General features: G+C 34.2%; 1 protein-coding gene across 2 annotated transcripts in view; it reads right to left on the bottom strand.

The window, feature by feature from the left end:
- SFR6 (sensitive to freezing 6) overlaps positions 1 to 19,716 on the bottom strand; it is a 212,951-nt gene that overhangs the window by 89,712 nt on the left and 103,523 nt on the right. The window contains exon 5 of one of the 2 annotated variants that reach the window (XM_089798209.1): positions 8,320 to 8,421. In XM_089798209.1, the coding sequence (XP_089654335.1) occupies positions 8,320 to 8,421 (102 nt within the window). Of the gene's footprint in view, positions 1 to 3,532; positions 3,556 to 8,319; positions 8,422 to 19,716 lie in introns of those variants that run through there. The other variant, XM_089798210.1, reaches the window with a different exon arrangement.

Below are 19,716 nucleotides of genomic sequence, written 5' to 3'. Positions count from 1 at the left end.
TTAAATAATTTTATTTTCTTTAATTAAAATCTCTCTTTTAATTAAAAAAACTTATTTTATTTAATTATAAGAAAACTCTCTTTTAATTAAATAAACTTATCTTATTTAATTAAAAGAAAACTCTCTTTTAATTAAATAAACTTATCTTATTTAATTAAAAGAAAACTCTCTTTTAGTTAAATAAATAAATCCCCACTTAAAGCTCTCTTTTGATGAAAAAAGGAAATGAATTAAGTAAATCAAATAAAAATAAATAAAGATTCCATTTTTGCACATATTTCTAAATGGTGGGCTTTTTCCTCTTTAGGGATTTCTCCCACATTGCTCTTGAGGATGCATTCCTCTCCACACCTTCCTTTATAAGGAGCCCTCTCCTCCTCATTTTCATTGATCAAGATTTTATTACTATGCTGCAAGTTTGGAGAGCAATTTTGGAGGAGAGCTTAAGCACTTGAGCTTGGACATTGCAACTTCTCTTTTCTTGTCTTCTTCTCTCATGCATCCATGGCAATCCATTTAGATTACTCTTGCATTTGCATGTTTGATTAGATTTATATTTCCTTTAATAGAATAATCTTGCATTTGCCTTTCCTTTCATAGATTAGTTTGCTTTCATGCGTTGTTATCATATAGAATAGCTTCCATTTTCGTTTGCATGCATATTTGATGATCATGGAGACTAGCACTCTTGCTTTTCCTCTTTGAATCTCTCATTTTATGGTGTACCTACATTGGCACAAACTAAGTCTAAACTGAGGGCCTCCATTATAAACCCTTGCACTCCATGAATAGAGAGCACTATGAGTCACCATTTGAGACCTCATTCTTGAGCAATCTTGGATATAATGATTCATAGAAGTATGTCAATATTTTAGCACACACTTTCTTGTTGGGAAGATCATTTTCAAACTCAATGGATGCAGAAATGGGTGAATCATCTGAAACCGAAGCAAGAGAACCAACAATAGGGGAGTGACCAGCTTCATCATGAAATGAAAAGAAGAGGTAACAGCATAAACTCTGTCTAGCCTGCAATACAGTCTATGTGTGCCTTTTTTATCATTATACCATGTAAACCAAATCTCATTAAATTCCTTCTTCATTTTCTCAATAGGGTCAACGATATTAAATTTTCTTTTGAATCTATTCAAGAAGAACATTTCATTCACTTTCCACTGAAAGTTTAAACCTCCTGATTTGTCTATACTATATTCTATCATATTAAAGTCTCCTATTAAAATCCAGTGAGAATTGGGTAGAGAAGAAATGGCCCACTGCCATAGATTCAGTCTTTCTGCATAGTCATTAGTTGTATATATATTGCAAATCCCAAAGTTACCATCATCTTTTTTGCAAACAATCCATATTGCCCTCTGACATGGGGATACACCCCTATCAATAATTGAATCAACCCATTTGGATCCCACAAGAATAGCAACTCCCCACTTACCCCTTTCACAGTTAGAATGGAAACCAGTTGCTTGATTCCACAGAAATTTAAGTATTGTATGAGCTTGAAAACCAACCACTTTAATTTCTTGCAAACAAATAAATCTTTGTGCTTTAATTTGTTGCACCGCCTTCTAACAATATATTTCCAATCAGCCATTTCCAGACACCCAACATTCTAGCTGTGGCTATTGATCACTGAATTTATTTAGTGGTAGTTTACCATTATGATAAAGCCTATTAAAGCAACATAAATATCAGTTTGTTTGTTCTTATGCCCACTACCATTTGATAAATTTTGATTCTCAATACATTTCCTTTTCTTCTGAACATGTTTATTGATGACTTCAGTAAAAGGACCATCTTTGTCTCGGGAAATCTCCATCATGGAAGGCATGCTACCATCCAAAGCATTGTTCTTTTCAGGCAGAGTTCGTTTGGCAATCTTACTGATCTTAGCCCTCTCAGCAATGGTCACTGGAGCTAGTTGTTGTGCATTGAGTCTAGAGGAGTTTTTTTTCCTTAACCACTGACTCACAGTTGTCCTTAGCACATACAATAGATTTGAACCTGGTTGAGGTATCAGCAACAGCAGGCAAGATATCAAATTCATTATCAAAGAGAGCATTAATTTGGGTAACAAAATCACCATTGTGTGAGAACCATGATATTTACTAATTCCCAAGCTATCCTCTACTAAACTACTTTTAACACTTACAGTAGTTTCACCCTTTTTGGAGGGAATAGAATTAACAATATTAGCACCATTATCGTCATCCTTGGTAGGGCCAGAGGAAATATCAAAATTAGCAATCTTGTTTTAACCAGGGCCGACCAATCTTTCCTAGCATTGCCAACTATTTTGCAATGGAAACAAGCTCCCAAATTACCCAAAAGACTTATGTCCCAAGAGAATTTTTCATTTTCAATGTTGAGAAACAACATTTGGAGAACTCACCCCCAGGTTTAGGGCTAATAAATCCTTAGCATTACGATGAGAGAGACTAGTTTTCAACCTATAAAACAAAGCCGATAAGCTTAAGAATTTGATGAATAAAAAGATGGAATTCAATATTCAGATTTTTTATCTCAAACCAAATCAGGGAAGACTTCGCAACAACTTCTTCAAAATCTCCTTTTGGAGACCAAGGAAAAGCTCGAAATAATGATTTACCCACATTCCAAAACTTCTTAAGGATCATATCTTGCATATTATGTGTTTTCACAAACAAACAAAAACAGACCCTTTTAAATCATTCTGAAAAAATTAACATGAATACCGTCTTTTTCCCCATACATTACTAATTCATTCATCAAAGAATTTGTGTGAATATTCCTAAACCTTAATTGCTCAACCCGGAAAGCTCTTACCATATCCTCTTTTTGCAAGAGTGGGGGTCTTCAATTCATGGGGCAAAGACTTAACTGGAGCACTCACCCGATAAATTCATGGTTTTAGCCAAATATAATCATGTGCAGGACTTCTGAATGGCAATCAGGTCAAAACTTTATACTCTTAACAAAAAAGATCTATTTAAGACAACTATAAAGAAAGCATAACAATTAGTCTTTCAATTAATTGTCATTGGCATGCATCAGATTTTATTTTCTTGATCTCCACAAATACCAACATAGGAATGATAGTATTGCAGCAATGCTAGGGCTATTTAATTGGCCACTCGATCCAATATTGATAATAACTCTTTTATAAACAGAGCTGGAGTGGAGTTTTTTAGATTCTATTGTTTCATTAAAAGAAATTGACTTTCCATCTGGTATGGAGATCAAATTATCTAAGTTTGAATCTTGATTATCTAGATGATACGCCCCCTAATTTACTACTGTGTCATATCTAATACTATAGTTTGCAGAAGCAGCTATTTTTTATATGTTGATGGCTATAACTAGCAAAGAGCATGGCAGAGATCTCTAGTGACAATTGATATTCACTTAAAACGGAGGTAAATGGTCTAGAAAAGAAATTGCTCACTTAAAATTACATGGTTGTACTTTCATTCCCCTGGTCAGTAGAGATTATAGATGTAGGATGCCTAACGTATAGTTAACAACGGGAATGTCATACCTGAATGTTTGCAATAAGCTACTCCAGAGACAACACTCGCATTTATTAAGAAAACTTCTTTATGCAATTTAAATGGAAATGCACTCCTTCCCACAAAGACAAACGCTACCGTGTCACTGGAAAATCACAAAAATAAGGCTATAAGGGCACAAATGCTATATGATATTGCTTTGTAAAACATAAGCTTCCAGCATTATTTCATTTATTGACAATTTCTTACACCACCACTCAAATAGTATAAGAACATAAAAGAGAATAAACAATGGTCTTACCTGACAGCTTCAAACTTTTCAACAACGAATAAACATTTATTTCACCCTCCAATACATTTGCGTCCCATAAAATATACTTTATGGCTCTTAATAGAATATACAGCCTTCTTAGAATTGTGATACATGCAATACCCTAAGCTTGTAATAATCTTTTGTCTGACCTTTTCACATGTATTAAGAGCATACAATTATGAGACAGACCCCTAATGTCCAAGCAACACTCAACAAAAAATAATATGTAGTGCTCACTACTATATTTCGATCCTCTACTTCAGCCCTACTGAATAACTGCACCAAATAGAAGGTCAGAGCCCACATATAATTTCATGACACTTTAATGAGGCACAATGGAATTACAATCGTAAAGCCAATACTAGGTCAAATATCAATGCTCATTCAAAGATTTACTGTCTTCACACGGCAATAATAAAGCCAAAATATTGAAGCAATTTTAAAGTAAAGTCTTTAAGCTTCGTTGATATACCATTTTCTGCTCTATTTAAATTTTTCTTGAATATTTTATCTCTGAATAAAAACGAAAAACTCTGAAGATCACACGGGCTAGCAATATGCATTGCTTTGATACCACTATAATATCCCAGATGGGTATTTCCCTCAGAATGCAAACAAAGAATCTATGCAATAAAAATCCAACAAATATACCAGAAAAGTGCTCATATGAAATACTCAGGAAATGTTATTGCATTACAATATTCAGCAATACAATAATAATCCAATTGTAATAGCAATGATTATAATCAGATTGGATAACCAAAACATGAACCTAAAATGCAACTGTGAACTCTTTCACAAATTCAACTCCAGTGTTGAACTAGGTTTGCATCTGATTCGGCGAGCATAGCCTGAATGTTTGTATTCTCAAGTTCTGAAAATGCAGTTGAACACTTCACAGATTTCTCCAATAGAAACTCAATACCAAAATCATTATCCAAGCACGCTGAAAATGAGCTCCCTCTTCCCATTTTAAGCACAACGGGATGACTCTTCCGATTCCCTTGCATGTCTCCTCATTTTGTATTCTCTTCTCCCCTTTAATTGTCTTTTTTGAACTTAAGAGATGATAACTTTATAAGATGAAGTGGCTAATTAATTCACCTATTTAATTTTGAAGTCACTTTATTAAAACAATTTGATCTTTAGACATTAAAATAAATATCATGTCAAACTCATAAAGTCGTGTATAATAGCTTGTCAGAGAGCTCTCGGCAAGATGCTCGAAGTCCAGTACTGCAAAACCGGAAACACAGATCCCAGTTGACTTACTTTAAAGAATGAGTATCAAGAACTCTTGCTACCTTTAATCTGCCCGAGAGTGAAGAGGCCTATATCAAAACTTACATTGACCCCCAACAAAGACCTAGTTAGCCCACGAGACCATGATGGAAAAGGCTAACGATGCATCAGAGGCTAAAGGCTAGAAAAGGGGACATTACAAACAACCACAAACCTTGTGTTTGGGTTTGATTCTCTCTGATATACTGTGCAACCATTTTCCCCTCATTCAACGTTAACTACCTTTGATACTCTGTGTGAAATTTTGTACATTTCGTCCACTTGTTTTTCTATAATACATTTGATTAATTTTTTGGTCAATTTTTCATCCAATTGGTATAGTCATCCTATCATATAAAAAAATTGTGTGCTACTAACTTTATGTACACTTAAATATACATTATTTTCTTTATCCAATCATTCCACACTAATTTCCCGTCAAATGTTTATATGTCTATATTTCAGCTTCTACATGAATAGGATTTGTTCCTTTATTTTCTTTTCTTCATATGGCTATTTTAAGAAATCTTAATATTACATACCTACTTTCTCTTCTCCTATACCACATGTATTAACAAGAGCTTTACCCAACTCATCCATGTTCATTTGTTGTCATTTCATGCCATTTTATTATTAAACCAACGTCTTCTGAATCTCCCCAAAAACTTGAATATATAAAACCTCTCATATTGCCTTCTAAAGCAGCCACCCATGCATTAACTACTCCATTTGGGCTTTCTACGGTCCAACTCACAATGATCAAACCACTTTGACACCAAAATAATTTACGAACTCTCCAAATTCCATATCACAAACTTTACTGATACTTGCTCCAACAAATGGCAATTTAAAGAGGCATACAGCTTTGAAAGATCAGACAAACGGATCAACACAAATTGCTCAAAAAAATTAAGGGGGACACATGTGAGGGAGATAATCAGCTTTAAGTGCCAATTTGCTTCTCTACCTTGATGCAATTTATTGAAAGAACATGTACAGAAACTACATACAACAGTTCTTCCCTTAACTTCTCTGCCAGATCTACGTAAATTATCAACTACTACATTCATCTAGTCTCCTCAATATAACACTAAAATGTTTCCTTCAATGCCAACACACATACACTCAACCTCTATTCATAGTTGCTCACTGTTAAAGTAGATTAAATTTATTTTCAGACTAATAGATTTCTTTTAATTTTCACACTGTAATTCACTAATCTATGAAACTATTCTTACCACTTGCAGGGTATGATCAGAATTTGTCTTGAAGAAATGAATATCAAATACAATGAATACATAAATACATACATACATACATACATACATATATATATATATATATATATATATATATATATATATATATCAACTCATGAGACATGTCATGAGAGGACGTGTCTCCACAACGTGGAGCCATGTCCGCTCATGACATTGCTTTTCATAACCCTTATCCTAATCAGGTTAGTTATTACTTAACCAAATATCCTTTGGCAAGTCGCCGATCTACAGTTAATTGTTTTTAGTCATTGCTTGATCCATAATATGGTTCAATATTAATGCATACCATCATTGCTTGATCTGTTCTTTTAATCAATATTAATACATACGATCACTGCTTGATCTATGGCAACAGAATATACAATAAATAAGATTAGAATCTGCTGGTACAGATTACAATATACTTGGATCTGTTATGATGCATAGAGTTTCGATTAAATACAAGAATGATAGTTTTATCTCCAAAGCTTTTGAAATGATTATTCTTATTGAGCACAAGGAATGTGCATGTGTATCAGTTCACATAGTGGACTGACATACATACATACATGCATATATAATCAAGTCAAACTGTCATTCTTATATCTGACTGAAGCTACTAGGAATCAACACTGACAATGTTGAAGCACTCCTCTCAGGGCCTAGAAGAATTACTTGAAGTGCAATGGACATTATTTTGTTCTGGTTTGTATTTTCAATAATCAGGGATCAAAATTGCAGGTGCACAAAGGAAGTAAGACACTTGGCCCTCTTGCATGTATCACCAGTCTTTATAATGGATTCACATACCATTACGCCTGGCCTTGAAATGATTTACCCATGTCCTTGAAATCAGTGAGATGACCTATAGGTTAACATATCTTTTGCAAAACTACATATGGGCAGATTATTGATTTTGAGGCTATGATAACCTTTTTCCTTGATTCTACTGTATATGGGTTATTGTGAACAGGCACTCTAGCAACTATGGTCAAAGTTACATTTATGCAATAATTGGTCACAACTGGGAGAGCTTCTATAGGATAAGGATCATACTAGTGTTTAGTCAATCTTCTGTTGTATAGGTGCACTTAACAGTGCATAAACTTGTTGCATCAGAATACAGCTGAATTGAAGTACATTTTTTTAACGTAGTACCAATATCTTGCAATGTAATCTAGACAAATTAATAGATTCCTTGCTCACATATTAGGGCCTCTCATGACCAAACACCAGGATGCCTGCCAATACAAAAGGATTCTGCATCTTCCATTTGCTTCTTGTGCATACAACCCCTTGATTCTATTGATAGAAAATCTATTGGCTCTACACAATGCCTATTCATATCAAATAATTCGAAAGACTTAAAACCGTAGTGAACACCTATCAATAGACTTAAAACCCTACTTATCAATAGACTTAAAACCCTCGTAAACACTTCCTATATTTGGATTATTAAATAGAGAATGCTCCACTGACCAACCCATGATCCACCACTGACCCCACATAGTCATCAAGTTGTTCAATATCCATTCAAAATTGACTCCTGCAATCAATTCTCAAAGCTAGAGTTTTCTAACCTTCTTCTTCTAAACCCTGGATTTTTCAGCTAAACCTCATCTTTTAATTAAATTGCAGATTTTCAAACTTAAAGGAAATTTCAGAGCAATTGACAATTCAAAAAATTCTTTATTTATCTCTAATAAGTTTAGCATCAAATAATAAAAACTGTTTGTTTGTATTTTTAAACTTACTTCAGCATTTTTTAATTTGCTAGGTTCTGCCCTGCTTATTTCCCATTTTCAACCCCAGTAAGTGAAGTCCATTTAAACGTGCAGTTTGCAGTGTGAATGAATGCTATTCTTCAAAAAGTAATATAAATCACAAGTAAAATGCCATAATAACTGCCAGTTATTTTCTGAATAAGACTTAGAAAAGTGAAAGTCATTAATAATAATTATACCGGAGACATTCCAGAAAGCCATTTTGTCACAACAGCAAGGTCCTGACGCCATTCATGCTCACAATACCAACAATTCACAGCTCGTGCAAGATTTACTGCGCCCTGATGTAGACAAGAAGATTTAATGTCAAAATGGTTCAGATAATAACAGATAAAACTAATGATTATTAAACAAAACTGGAATTGTTGCCATGACATAAAATTCCCTTGCAAATAACATACAGAACTGATTTAGAAACTAAGCATTAACTTGAGTCGAGCATCAAGTATCTATTTATAGAGCATCAAACAGAGTTCCTATGCAATGTCTATAAGAAATGACAATTTTAATTCAAGTAAAACAAGCACACAAAGAAGATAGACTTATTCCTGAAGGGTTTCACTCTAATGCATTAACATCCAAATTGCTATTGTCTGCAAGTTGTATCCTCAACCAATTGCATCCTTCCTTGCATAAGTACTTACCTTTTCTCTAGATCAGCAAAGAATATAAGGAACATGTAAGCAAGGCATGAAGGATAACAAGTGATTTTAGAATTATTTACATTATATCTTATCAGTCACCCACAACTTATGTAGATAGAATATTGACTTTCAATCTCTATAGACTAAAGCTGGCATAGAATTAATCGGGTTCTGTTACATCAATTCTTTCTTGACATGTATCACATTTTCTGAATGTCCTTTGAAAGAGATGAGGATTGGATGATGGATAAAGTTAATAGAAAATTTGTAAAACACGATGATAATCTACTATATTTCACTCGGACAATTGAAGTTTACCAAAAAGGTATCTCATTCCATCTTGTATTCTTTATCTGGTGCCTTCTAATGAGTAATCAGCTCAACAAAGCTTACAAGGAGTTTTCTTTAATCAAATCAAAAGAAAATTAAAAAGGTCATACCATCTGAAAGAGGTAGCATATTAAGGTGTGGCATAAAATCTTTGGCTCAATTAAATAATAAAACTTAACGTGTCTTGGAAGCAACTTGTTAGGCTTAATTAATCCCATTATTTCCCCAAAGGCAGTCCTTATAAGAATGGTTTACATTTGTGAAATATTCTCTTTGATAACTTGAATTTATAATTTCTCGTTGCATACCTTTTTGTTAAGTATATTTAACCAGATAAACCTACAGGTCTGAAAGTGCAGACCGTACTTCTTCTTTTACCCTTATATATCATTTATGTTGGCAATAGATTATTTTCCTTAGAAACCGGCAACTTCTCAAGAAATGAATTAATAAACCTTAACTAATCTAACACATTGTGTTAGTTAGATGTTATCATATTTATTTATTCTGATCACCGACTTGTAGGAGTATTAATTATGTTAACTAAGGAAGGGTTATGTCCCTTTGAGGGACATAACCTTTAGGAAGGATATATACAGAGGTTATCGATCCAGATTTAGGACACACAGTTACAACAAAGTCTGCTCCTCTAAGCATCTATATCCTGTGAATTATATCAAAGATACTCCATTACTCCCTCACAATCAAAGGTCGATTATTCATTATTGGATTTGCATCAAGATAGGTGTTAATTTCATCAATATTCAGAATTCTTAGAAGACCATTCTCAGCATTTAAAGACTGAATTAAAAGTCTGATTCAGAGATAAGGAATTAGCAAAAACTTTACATGGTATCAAACCTCTGGTAATCGAACGTAGGTTCTACAAAATTTCAGTAATCAAACTTTGTATACATCAAGCAACAATCTCTTATCTTCTATGCCATACACAATCAGACCCGAGAATAGGTTTGATGGGAAAGAACATTTTGATGCCTGGAAATTCAGAATCATGATTATTGTTGAAGAGAACGATGTAAAACAATTTGTTGATGGAGCATCCAAACAACCTCCAGTTGAACCTCACAGATCTATTTGGAGCAGAGGAAATAGAAAAGCTATTCAAATGATCTTGGATGGAGTAAAAAATGATATCGTACCTATGCTTACAAAACATCAAATTGCTTTTGATATGATGAATGCATTATGAAATGCATATTAAGTAAACAATGCAGCTAGGGTTCTCGCACTAAAAAGCCAACTAAATCACATTCAAATAAAGAAAGGAGAATCGATAAATTCTTACTTCCTCTGAGTTGTCGGCATTAGAGATGAACTATGAAGCATAGGAACCACCATTAGTGACACAGAATTAATGCTTATGGCTATAGATGGATTGTCAAATTCACGGGAGACATTTGCACAAGGAATAAGTGCCAAAGATAATCTTCCGGACTTTAATAGACTCAAGAACGATTGTCGTCAAGAGGAATCAAGAAAACTAAAGAAATGAGGGAAACCAAAAGCAGAAGATGAAGAACTTCATGTTCTTAATACTAACTCCTATAAGGGCAAGAAGTAGCATTTCCAGAAGGAAAAGGGAAATCAAAAGAAAGATTAATCTAAAATAAAGTGTTTCAAATGTGAAAAATTTAAACACTATAGATCTAATTGACCTGAAAATTACAAACAACAAGCAAATTGTACAAACGTTATTAGAGAAGAAGATACTTATGATCCTGAGAACTGTGTTTTGTATTCCTCTCTATCAAATGAAATTTCAAATAAAGCATGGGTAATTGATAGTGGATCTTCTAGACATATAACGAGATACAAAGAAACTCTAGATTCTTTATCAAAGAAGGTTAACGGTGAAGTTACCATTAGTGATAACTTAGCACACTCCGCTGAAGGAACTGGAAATTGTACTTTGAAACTAAAATTAGGAAATATTCTTCTTCTTAAAGGTGTACTCTATGTACCAAGAATTAAAAGAAACCTAATCTCAATTACAGCACTTGAAGATGATGTGCACAATGTTGCATTCGTGGATGGAAAAGTATTAACTTGGGCTAAGAACTCCTCCATCAAGAAAGAAAAGTTAATTGGTCAAAGAAAAGGATATTTGTACGAATTGAATACAGAATCTAGTCGATCTATTCAAGCCCTAGTTCACCAAGCTGCAGATACAAATGAAATATGGCACAGAAGATTAGGGCATCTAAATGGCAATGAAAGAAAGCAAAAGACCTAAAAGATTCTCTAGTTAAACAGAAAACATGAGTGCTTTATCCAAAATAGAACCTACCAATCCTTCTGATGCTATTAAACATATTGCTTGGAAAGAAGCCATTACAGAGGAATACCAATCTATTATGAAAAATGATGATTGGGAAATTGTTCCAAGACCTAAAGGAAAATTTGTTGTTTCTTCCAAGTGGATATTTAAAATAAAGCATGCTGCTAATGGTAGTATTGAGAAGTATAAAGCCAGATTTGTAGCTAGAGGATTTTCTCATAAAGAAGGAATTGATTATGAAGAAACCTTTGCTCCTGTTGCCAATTATACCTCCATAAGAGCAGTCTTGGCAATTGTCGCATCAAAGGGATGGAAGGTACATCAGATGGATGTAAAAACAGCATTCCTAAATGGAAAGATTACAAAAGAAGTTTATCTGGAGCAACCTGAAGGATTTGAAACTCATGATCCTAACATTTTTGTTTGCATGCTCAAGAAAGCTTTGTATGGGCTTAAACAAGCTACAAGGGCTTGGTATGAAAGAATTGATGAATATCTCACTGGCTTAGGATTCTCCAAGAATGAAGCCAATCCAAACTTATATTATAAAAGAGATAAAGATGATATGGTAATTATGATATTGTATATTGATGATTTATTAATCACGGGTGATGATCATCTCATAGATCAGTGCAAGAAAGATCTAACTAGAGAATTTGAGATGAAAGAATTGGGACTTGTCCATTACTTCCTAGGATTGGAAGTATGACAGAATTCTAACAGTATCATACTTAATCAAGGAAAGTATACATCAGATATTTTGAAGAGATTTATGATGTGGAACAGCAAGTCTATGTCTTCTCCAATAGAGACTAATTTACATAAAAAAGCAGCAGTAGAATCACCTCCCATAGATTCTACTCTCTACGAACAGATGAGTGGATCCCTTATGTATTTGGTAAATACAAGACCAGATATTTGTTATGTTGTTATGTGTGAGGCAAAGGAGATTCACCTAGTTACAATTAAGCACATTATGAGATATTTACAAGGCACTCTTCACCTTGCGCTCAAATATGAGAAAGTTGACTTGGATTTACATGGATTCACAGACTCAGATTAGGGTGGAAGAGTTAAAGACACAAAAAGTACTTCAGGATGCTATTTCAATTTAGGATCAGCTATGATATCTTGGATATGCAGAAAGTAGTCCTCAATAGCTCAGAGCTCCACAGAAGCCGAATACATTGCAGCAGCAATGGCCTCTCGAGAAGCAGTCTGGCTAAGGAAGTTACCTGTAGGATTATTTGGGCAAGCCATGAATCCTACAATTATTCATTGTGATAATTAGAGTTCCATCAAGCTTCCAATGAATCCAGTTTTCCATGATAGGTCCAAACATATTGAAATTCCTTACCATTATGTAAAAGATATGGTAGATAGGAATTTTGTAAAGTTAGAATACATTTGCACTGCAGATCAGACAGCAAATATTCTAACCAAACCTCTATCTAGAGTAAAGATAGACCACTTCAGGAGAAGACTTGGTATGGTTGAATTGTAATTCATTTATATTCTTCAAATTATTAATAAAATAATTTTATTTGTTAGGCTATTGATTGTTATGGGCTTCACCATTTGTATTCATTATTTAAGAGGTGACGATCTCTGAGATAATGAACACTTGTATAAAAGACATTATGAGAGATGACGATCTCTTAGATAATGCGCTAAATAGTAGAGTTCTAATGTAAGATCTAAATGAGTTCAAGATCATATTGTGATGTAAACATTGCTATGTCTATGAGTCACAATTTTGATAAAGGAAGAATTTTAGTATTCTCCGGGTTTATCCTGTATTCTGGTAGATCTTAAACTCAAGATCTTGTTGTGATATAGAAATATCAGTTTCTATGAGTCACAACTTGGATAAATGAAGAAATTAATTTACTCTTCAGATTTATCTTGTATATTATCATTAGTAGCAGTGATTTGTCATATCATAGGTTTAGTAATATGACTTTCTATCATGTATTCTATGATACCTCATACTAAGAAGAGTCAGACAGATATAGAGTATTAATTCTTGCTTATTCATCTGTATTGGTGTTGCTAGATATAATATCTCTCTGCAGGATTATCAAGTTAAGAGGGAGTGTTGAGTATATTTAACCAGATAAACCTATATGTCTGAAAGTGCAGACTGTACTTCTTCTTTTACCCTTATATATCATTTATGTTGGCATTGGATTATTTTCCTTACGAGCCGGCGACTTCTCAAGAAGTGAATTAATAAACCTTAACTAATCTAGCACATTGTGTGTGTTAGATGTTATCATAAGAAGTGAATTAATAAACCTTAACTAATCTAGCACATTGTGTGTGTTAGATGTTATCATGTTTATTTATTCTGATCGCCGACTTGTAGGAGTATTAATTATGTTAACTAAGGAAGGGTTATGTCCCTTTGAGGGACATACCCTTTAGGAAGGATATATAGGGAGGTTATCGACGCAGATTGGGGACACACAGTGACAACAAAGTCTGCTCCTCTAAGCATCTATATCCTGCGAATTATATCAGAGATACTCCCTCACAATCAAAGGTCGATTATTCATTATTGGATCTACATCAAGATAGGTGTTAACTTCATCAATATTCAGAATTCTTAGAAGACCATTCTCAGCATTTGAAGACTCAATTAAAAGTCTGATTCAGAGATAAGGAATTAGCAGAAACTTCACACTTTTTTCTCTATTTCAAGAGTTTTATTAGAGGACATAAATTTCTATAGTAACAAGGTTAGTGGCTGTAGTTAATACAAGACGTTGCTATGCTAAATGTTAGAATAATCAACATATCAATTTAATTGACTGATTGTTTCACAATAATGCTGCAATGGGAAACAATGCAGAATAAATTTGGGATTCTTAGACATCAGAAGAAGACTCATACTATGATGTAAAATGCAGAATTGAATGGCACCCTTCAGTTCATAATAATGGAACGATAATTTGGAGGAGAAATTCAATCGGTTGGTTGCCAGAAATTTAGGTTACTCCTAAATACTTGTATGCTTTGCTGCCTGACTACTGCTATGAATCGTACTTTCCTGTCGAGACTGATTCATAATGATCAAATTTGAGTTTGAGTTCGGTGACGATAAAATTTTATTTGGATGAAGTTAACATGTTAACTAGTTTGTATGCTGCAAGAGATATCATTCAGCAGCCTCCGCATATGGGGAGGCTTCATGTCTTGTTGGCACAATTGTTCTTCTTTTGCCTTACTACCTGCATTCTTTCTCCCTGTTACCTGCATTCTTTCTCCCTGCTACCTTTCAGATGCTGACTTGGCAAGGGTTACTATGTCCAGTCGTCTTCACCATTGGTTCCATTTTGGGCTTCGCAGGATTTTACTTAGTGGCATTAATGAACTTGTCAATTTTCTATCTTCACCACTCCATTTCCTCATCAGCTTCTTTTACCGTGTGCTGTCACTTCATATTGGTAACTCATATATTTTGTAGTGTCAGAAAGGGGAAAATAATCTGCAATTACAGCACATAGTGTTTTGGTGAATTATCTGCGAGAAAGGGAATATAAGATTTTTTGTGTATCAAGAAAGTTGTGTTGATCATCTTGGCAAGATTAGATACTGCCATTTGTCTTGCAGAGTTTCATGCTATGCTTTGTATGTGAATAGTATAAATAATAACAGCCATCTTATGTGCATTGAGATTAAAAACTGTGCAGTTTATCTGTGTATCGTGAAGCAATATTCTGTTGGTTATTTTTTCTGATCATTTAGTGGTCATTGTTTTGTTCAAGACGTCTAAAAGAGGCAGAGACTCCTTTGTAATTGTTTTGATGAACTGAGTAAAGGCTGTATCTTTCTGTGCATTGGGCTGTTTCCCTTGGTTAGAAAAGTTTTTCCAAGGATATAATTTTTGTGTCATCTTCCATGTTGTTTTTTGTATTTCTGAATATTTCATTTCATGTATTCTGGTTTGAAAACTTAACATGGTATCAGAATGGGTCTATTAAAGATCCTGAATCAAATCAGATGTTTGGAAATTTAGGAAATGTAAGAATTGAAGGAGATTGTGTAGCTGAAGAAGTCTTGGAGGCAGATGTGCTGGTGTTCGCTATTTTCTCTTTCTACCTGCACTATGATTTTGTGATTGTCAATTTTTTTTGCTGGATTGCGAGGAAATTCAGACAATAAAAAGATCAGTATTTTATGATTATATTTTTCAATGTGAATCATGAATTTTATGTAGCTATTATTACTTCATGTTGTTTCACTGGGAATAGTGTATGCTTTTAGCATTGGTCTGGATATTTCTCTTAATGATAAATTTGTCGCTATTATTATTATTGATCTCTCTTGGTTGCAGGATGGGTCAAGAAGCAACGAGATGATAAGAGATTTCATGCAAGCTGAACAAATGAATAAACATAAGGACTTCGTTTGCAGTCATGAGACTGAGTTGATGGCACAAAACCCTGTTGAAGACGGAGAATCTACACAGATTGTCATTGCAGTTAATTTCTTCAAGAGGAAGAAATGACTAGGAACTTGATGTTTGAAAAGAGTCATTATGCAGGAAAATTTTCAAGAGACCCTTATGTTTCCAATGTTCGATATACAAAGTGTTGCATACTCGTGGCATATACATTGCTATCATGGATAACTATAAATAAAAATGTTGATGGAGTAGTTACATTTCACACTAAGCAAAAAATAAAATTAGAACAACAATCACTAGAGATGTTGAAAGAATCAATTTATAGTGGTATAATGACATAAAAGAATGCTTTGAAGGGGGATTAGTCAAGGAGAGATTGCTTTCCATACTACTAAAAATATCAAGCCTGGTCCAAACATGGAATTTCACTCCAATGATCTGAATGTACAAATGAATCATTGCCACCACGACTTAAAACTTCCAACAATGGAAAGTCTTCGATTTTGCAAGGATAAACTACTGGACAAGATGCTTCTTCAGAAGATGCAAGGGGCAACATTGCAACATGCTTTCAGACGTTTTCCGTGTATATTTTAATAAGTCGCAACTAGATGGGAAAATGAATGTTTCCTTGTTTGTAAAAAGTGACTTCTGTCACTTTGGTCAAAGTTCAGTAGTTGACTCTTTTTGTGCAAAATTTGTTAGGTTGATAACCTCATTCAATTTGTACAAAACTAAGTTAGATACTAGCTCAGAAAAGTAGTAGTTACCCTACAAAGCCTATAAATACAAGACAGTTTGTAAATGTGAGGGGATACACTTGAAGAGTAGAAAATATCAGGAAATTTCCCAAAAAAAACTTTTGTTTTACGCTATGTACAAAGGGTCTTTCAAACTTGTGTATTCTCAAGGAGGTAATGTAGAATGAATTGAGTCATGTGTCTTAAATGTATTGATGAATTATTACTAATTTTTCATATGATAAGTTAGTCATCTGTTTATGTATTGCTGAAATCCAATGATTTTTCTTATCTGTATGGTGGATGTGAGGAAAAACACTCATTTCTTGGTATCTTGATCTGAATGTGTTGGCATAGCAAGTCTCGTCATATGTCAAGATTTGTTATCCTTCTTTCTCCATCATTGCATCAGGTGCTTAAACCCCTTTCACTATCATAATTTGTTGCGAGTATCAAATAGTATTTGATGTCTAATGTTTGTGTTTTTGTTATACACTCTCTTGAGTTATGCCTTGTCTCCTTTTCGTACTTTCTGGCCAAAACTACACTAGAAATACAGATAACCCTATCATATGAGGGAGTTGACCCTCTCAAACATGGTGGAAGGTTGTGGATTACTGCAATCTCTCCAACTATTAGCACAATTGTCATTGGTCACAGGGAAAACAGGGTTAATTATAGAGAAACATTCACAGTGAAAAATCTGTTTACCAACAAGATTTATTTTCTCTATCGGGCAGATTATGAGACTCTATCCTCAACTAGATGTTGTATTCAGTCTACACAACTGCAGTATTGTTGATCAGGAGACTCGCCCTATAGTTGTCATAGGCATTGTTTTCCATCACAATCTTTGCATCAGTCGTATGGGCATCTCAACGTACACTATCTCTCTCAGCTAGTTCGAGAGGGTCTGGTTATTGGTTTTACCTGACATTCAGACTCAGAACTCATGAAGTTTGGAAAGCTTGTCAGGTTGGAAAGTAGCATTAAACTACATTTTCAAATGGTGATACATGGTAAGCTTCCAAAGTATTATAATTGGTTCATGCTGATGTCTGAGGACCAATAAACACCCCTTCAATTACTAAGTCAAGGTAGTTTCTGTTATTTGATGATTATTTTAGTTGCAGAATGTGGGTGTATTTTCTTAAACAAATATTAGAGGTGTTTAGCATGTTTTAGAAGTTCAAAGTTTTGGTAGAAAAAGAATCCAGTCCACAAATAATATTTCGTAGGTCAGATAGTGGGCAAGTTTTGTTCTTGTGATCTCTCGAACTTCTGTACACATCATGGCATTAATCATCGACTTACCATACCTTACACACCTCAGCAAGTTACTATTATTGAGCAAAGAAACTGCGCAATCACTAAAACGACCAGCTCTATGTTGGCACATATAAGTGTTCCAAATACATTTTGGGCTGAAGTAGTCTAGATTGTTGTTTTTTATTTGAATCGGTCTCCCACATGAGCCATTTTGAAGAAGACCCCAAAGGAAGCCTATTCTGGTAGGAAGCCAAAAATCAGTCACCTGGAAGTCTTTCACTCTACAATTTATGTTTAAATCCTATTTACCATGAACTCAAAATTGGATTCCAAGGACCAGAAGCTCATATACCCAAGAGAGAGAAAGCATATTAACTAATTGATGTAGGCACTGATTGTCTCGTATTTAGTTGTGTTGATGTTCACAAATTTTTTCATCCATATATAAAAATTATGTGTTAACATTACTTTGATTAATAATTATTAAATATAATTATATACATATATATAAAAAATTGATTCAGATATTTAATAATTATTAATCGAAGAAAATATGTTGATTATCAAATTGATTAAACGTATGCTACAAAACAAAACTTTTGTTAAGTGTTTGATTAATGAGGAAGCATGTCTCATGGAGAAACATGCCCCTACGCATAGGAACATGTCTCACCATGAGACATGTCCCTTGTGGCATATATATAATTTCATTGGGCTGCTCTTCAAAAATACAGAAATCACAATAAAATTACCACTACAAGCAGCAGTCCTATCTAACACTTGCATTCTATTTTGACAGCCCTACACAAGGAAAAGGATATCTCCAATGATAAGTAAAATATGTCAGCACCATATCAAGAGTTATTACATATTAATTAAAAATAAAAGTATCACATCTGACCTTCGATCTTCAACATGGTATCAGAGCAGATACAAACTCTTGGGATAACAGACTTGAGAAAAAATAATATTCATTTTGATCTCACTATTAATAAAATTGGTGCAATGTTGTATATAAAGCAGGTGGCAAATTTTGGTACGTAGTAGAGGGCACAACAATAGGCGTGGACAAGCATTTCAACAGAGGTCGGTTGGGTTTAATGCAGCATTACCGGGAGACCCGTCTCCATACCCCTGGGACGCATCACGAGTACTGGGACTCGTCTCCGGTCTCCGAAACGTTTCAGGAGACTTAGTGGGTGCTCAAGAAGCGGGCAATGAAGTCTCCTGCAGTCCCCTGTAGTCTCCCGTTGATTTTTCAACGTCTCCAACAAAATCAAAGCCAAAAAACGAAAATAAAAAGTCAATGACCTAAAAAGCGCGATAGTTTTGTCTTTTCAAATTGCAGACGGGAAAAAACATATACTTTATTGTAATAACTCATAAGTTATAACTATGAGTTTTGACCTAAAACCCCATCGTTCATTCTACAGCAGCGGCCAAAAGCGACGTTTTTGCAGAATGATTTGCAGACGACGCACAAACAACGGCTGGCATACGAATTTGCTCAAGAAAGTCGCAAACGACACGTAGTGAAGTTGCAAATGATAAACATTGCAGTGACGTCAGACGAGTTGTAGACAAGCATGAATTTGAAGACATCGCGAGTTGCAGACAAGCACGAATTTGGAGACGCAAGTTGCAGACGAGAAGGAAAAGGTAGAAGTTTTTGTGCGGTGGCTCGTAAAGTTAAAAAATTAAAAGTTTATTAGGTTTCCAGTTTTTAGCTATTAAAGTTTAAAATTAAAAACTAACAGTATTGAGTTTATAATATTTTATAAAATTATAGTGAATACTATTAAAAGTATATATTATATAATTATAGACGAAAAATAATTTAAACAAATCATAAACCCATCAGACCAAACACAAATAAAAAAATA

The sequence above is a fragment of the Cupressus sempervirens genome, chromosome 8 (assembly GCF_028749045.1).
Source record: "Cupressus sempervirens isolate cs-2001-9-10 chromosome 8, ASM2874904v1, whole genome shotgun sequence".
In the NCBI taxonomy this organism is placed as follows: domain Eukaryota; kingdom Viridiplantae; phylum Streptophyta; class Pinopsida; order Cupressales; family Cupressaceae; genus Cupressus; species Cupressus sempervirens.
This window is presented reverse-complemented; position numbering and strand designations above follow the sequence as displayed.